The sequence below is a fragment of the Anoplophora glabripennis genome, unplaced genomic scaffold, assembly GCF_000390285.2.
Source record: "Anoplophora glabripennis isolate ALB-LARVAE unplaced genomic scaffold, Agla_2.0 scaffold971, whole genome shotgun sequence".
NCBI lineage: Eukaryota > Metazoa > Arthropoda > Insecta > Coleoptera > Cerambycidae > Anoplophora > Anoplophora glabripennis.
In genome coordinates, this window is record NW_019417049.1 from 121 (window position 1) to 4,026 (window position 3,906).

The 3,906-nt window shown below is 32.1% G+C and overlaps 1 protein-coding gene across 1 annotated transcript; it reads right to left on the reverse strand.

Annotated features, from left to right (window-relative positions):
* Window positions 1–1,194: 1,194 nt before the first annotated feature.
* On the reverse strand, window positions 1,195–2,020 carry LOC111692121 (the record flags this gene model as incomplete). Its single annotated transcript, XM_023455870.1, has 3 exons — window positions 1,819–2,020; window positions 1,492–1,762; window positions 1,195–1,430 (listed from the first exon to the last, which is right to left on the reverse strand). Coding segments are annotated over exons 1-3 (709 nt in total), but the record flags the coding sequence as incomplete, so codon positions are not given.
* Between the last annotated feature and the right edge of the window lie 1,886 nt (window positions 2,021–3,906).

Genomic DNA, 3,906 nt, shown 5'->3' on the forward strand with positions numbered 1-3,906 from the left:
GGGTAGAAACTAGCTGTCAAAATAGACTGTTTGAATAAATTTACCTATAGTCTAAAAGGAGTGAATGTCAAAGACAAATTTACACTGCAAAAGTTACTAAAAACTACCCCAGATAGCATCAGACTATCAAGTATATACTTACTGCAAGTGTTTAACCTCATTTTGAGTACAATAAGCTTTCATTACTTTTAAATGGGGTTATTAAGTACTTATTCAAAATAATGTGCAATGAATAAATATCTAATTCTAGGTTTATTTAACTTTTATATATATTTTTTTAAAGTAGGTAGGTACTTTCTACATAACATTGAAAAACTGAATGTGAATGAAATAATATACTAGGAACCAAACATATATAAATAATTGATGCCAGTTTTCACTTTTTAAAAACAATTTTATTGATTCACATTTTTACATTTAGCATTGAAGTAATTATATAATGGTGTTTTTGTTATTTTGAATTGTTGCATTTCTACGAACTACGTTTATTAAGTTACCGGATAATTGCCAAATAACTGATAACTGAACTACGTTCGTAATATATAATCTGCAGGTGTTCAAAGTAACAAAATCAGTTTTTATAATTTATAATATTATTGGTAAAAATAAGGGACAAATCATTTAACAATTTTCTGAATTATTCGATGAGTCAGTATCCATATCGCTCTCGCTATTATTAATTGATATAATTAAAGGTTCAATGAGATCGCCCATAATTCCGACAAGTGTTCCCATTTTTTCTTCCTCCTTAATCACATGTTCTACACATTTTTTCCAGTTCATATTTGTAACATTATTAAGAGCCTCTATTAGTAGTTCCCTTATACGTCCTTCAATTTATATGTTTTATTTTTGCTGGCTACTTCATTCTTCACCTGTGCCCAAATCAATTCTATAGGGTTTAATTCACAATGATATGGCGGTAATCGTAAGACAACTTTATTTTCTTTTTTTGCCATTTCGTCAGTTATATACAAATTATATTTATCTTTATTTTGGCTAATTAAATATAATAATTGCGATCTCACCATACCTTCTTCAAATTCGATATTTTTTTACTGTAGCCATGCCTTTATATCAATTTTTCTCGTTGATGTTGTCGGAATAGCTTCTACTTTTCGACTATGGTATGATGCATTGTCCATTACAATAACAGAATTATCTGGTATTTTTTTCAAATATTCAGAAAACCACTTTTATTTTTTAATCCCGTAGACAGCCCTTCATTGAACGCCTCACGTTTGCTTTTAATATTAGTATCAACCCATACCCTTTCTTTTGTATGACATTCATTTAACCATGTTTCATATAAATAATAAATAGGTCTACCTTCAGATCTAAACTTTTTAATTGATATCAAGTAGTCAAGTCTCCATCTCACTATATCATCACGTTCTATCAACACACTTTTACGACTTCGTTTTAAGTATCTGCAAAAAAAAATGTTTTTATTACAATTATACTTGCTCTGAGATATGTCTTCAACCGTACTTGAAATTAATTTGTTTCATAAATTTGTATAATGATGAACGGGACATCTGTGGCAAATTCTGACGACTTTTTATTTCGGTTAATATTTTGTCCAAAGTGGGGATCTCATTTTTAAAGAAAAAGCTGTGTACTATACGCCTTATGGAATTCTTCATTGCTTCATCCAAACATGTAACAATCCCAGCTCTTCCACCACAGTGTTTGAAAGTAGACACCCTTCCAGTAGATTTATACTGTTTTATGGCTCGATATACTGTTGATTTTGCAACACCTAAAAAAGTATAATGTGTAATATAGTTCAACAGAATAATGTTAATATAAATTTACCTAATGTCATCGCTATTTTGGATACAAGTTGGACAGTTTTAAGAGTAGGTTCATCATTTAGGCTTTTCTTGTACAAATTCAATATTGCTTGTTTTTCTGCCAGAGATAAATGCCCCAAACTGAGTTGTTTTCGTTTCCTTGGGGGCGACGGCGATGTAATTCCCGCGCCTGCCTCACTCGTGGTCGGCACAGCATCATCCATATCCAATGGAAAATTGGAAAAAACGGATGATAAACAATATAATAAGTTGTTTAGTTCTAATAAGAACTGATTTATACGTAACTGGGACAATAAATAGAAAGAAAAGCAGGTAAAAACATAATGACAACGAACTGATGATAACTAAGAGGCAAAATGACAACAAATGTCAAAATGTAGAATTTATTAGCAGTGTAAAGTGGGCTCGAAATTAACCAATAAGAAACCAACATTTTGGCGTGCAATATTCAAAACGCTCCTCTTAGTTTAAACATAGAGTATAGATACTAAAATGAATCCCCAACGAGTTACAGCCCCTTAAGTTAAAACAAAAAAAAAGGAAAAATGCAAATTTCTCCTAAATGTCTCTAGACATTTTTTTCAAATTTGGTGCACGACCAATGCTAATATGATAAATAATGTTTTGAAGTGAATATCAATAAAATGCATTGATGGCATGGGGGATAATAGGGGTAGTCGCTCTTTGTTTCACCCTGTATTTATTTCTTTATAGTCCATATTTTAATGACTTGTGCCATCTTTTTTTTTGGAACGACTAATATTAAACGAGATAAATTGATGGTATTGACTATTTCCAAGTAAAAAACGAGCAGTGCATTTTATTGATATTCACTTCAAAACATGGCTATTTATTAGCATTGGTCGTGTGCCACATTTGAAAAAAATATCTTCAGACATTTAGGAGAAATTTGTGTTTTTACTTTTTTTGTTTCAACTTCAAGGGGCTGTATGTAACTCGTTAGGGGTGCATGTTGGTGTCTAGGTAGTTCAAACAGTTTATTTTGACCTCTAGTTTCTGCCCTATCAGGTTGGCTACATATTTTAGAATCACCCTGTATAAAATAATTTATAAATTTATAAGAGCTCTCAGTGATAACATGCATTTAATACGGTATACAGGGTTGGAAAGTCCCCGTGGTTCATCGCCCGTTACGTGAGAGCGATAAAGAAAGTCATAGAAATCTGTGCGATAGAGAAAGACGGCTATAATGAAGGCGTCTAATAGTCAATAAGAAGTGGATCTTATTTGTGAAAGGGCGAAATGGGCGGTGACTATTAGACGCCTTCATTATAGCCATCTTTCTCTATCGCACGGATTTCTATGACTTACTTTATCGCTTTCACGTAACGGCCGATGAACTATGGGGACTTTCCAGCCCTGTATAGGTAATTTTTGAAATTAGGTAAATTATGAACTAATTACCCGGTAAATAAGTAATAGTTATTTACACCATAAAGGAGGTAAGTATTATTTACCAGTTGAGGACGATTTTGCGCCGGCAATAGAGTCCGAGTGTGGTAAATTATACTTAACTGCTGCGTGGTGCATAACATTTTATCTGATCCCAAAGTTCTTTATGGTTCATGAAATAAAGATTTTATTTTTTGACATTTTTTAATCAATTCATTCTGACATTATTCGAAATCTTGCAAAGTCGCCTTGGTTGTTTGAATTTTGCCGTTTCTAAGATGTTTATAAATAAAGCTATTTATTAGTTGCAATTTTGCTGGTTTTGAATTATTATTTATAATATGCAAACTTACTTTGGACGTCAATTTCAAAAATTTCGATGGCACTACAATAGTGACAATTCTAGATTCTAAAAATGCTGTCACGTACGTTTACAATTTAAAAATTACCAACAAATATGTCAAGATTATGTTGAAAATTAAAACTGAAATTTCACGTTTTTTTATGCTCTATCAAGCAGGTAGATGTTACAACCAACCAGTTGGTAAGAATACCCTTTCCATTATTCCTAATAAAATTGCACAGTTTTTAAAACTAGCACATCCTGAAACATATACAGGCCATTCATTCCGAAGAACATCGGCAACGTTACTCGCTAATACAGGAGTTGACTAGA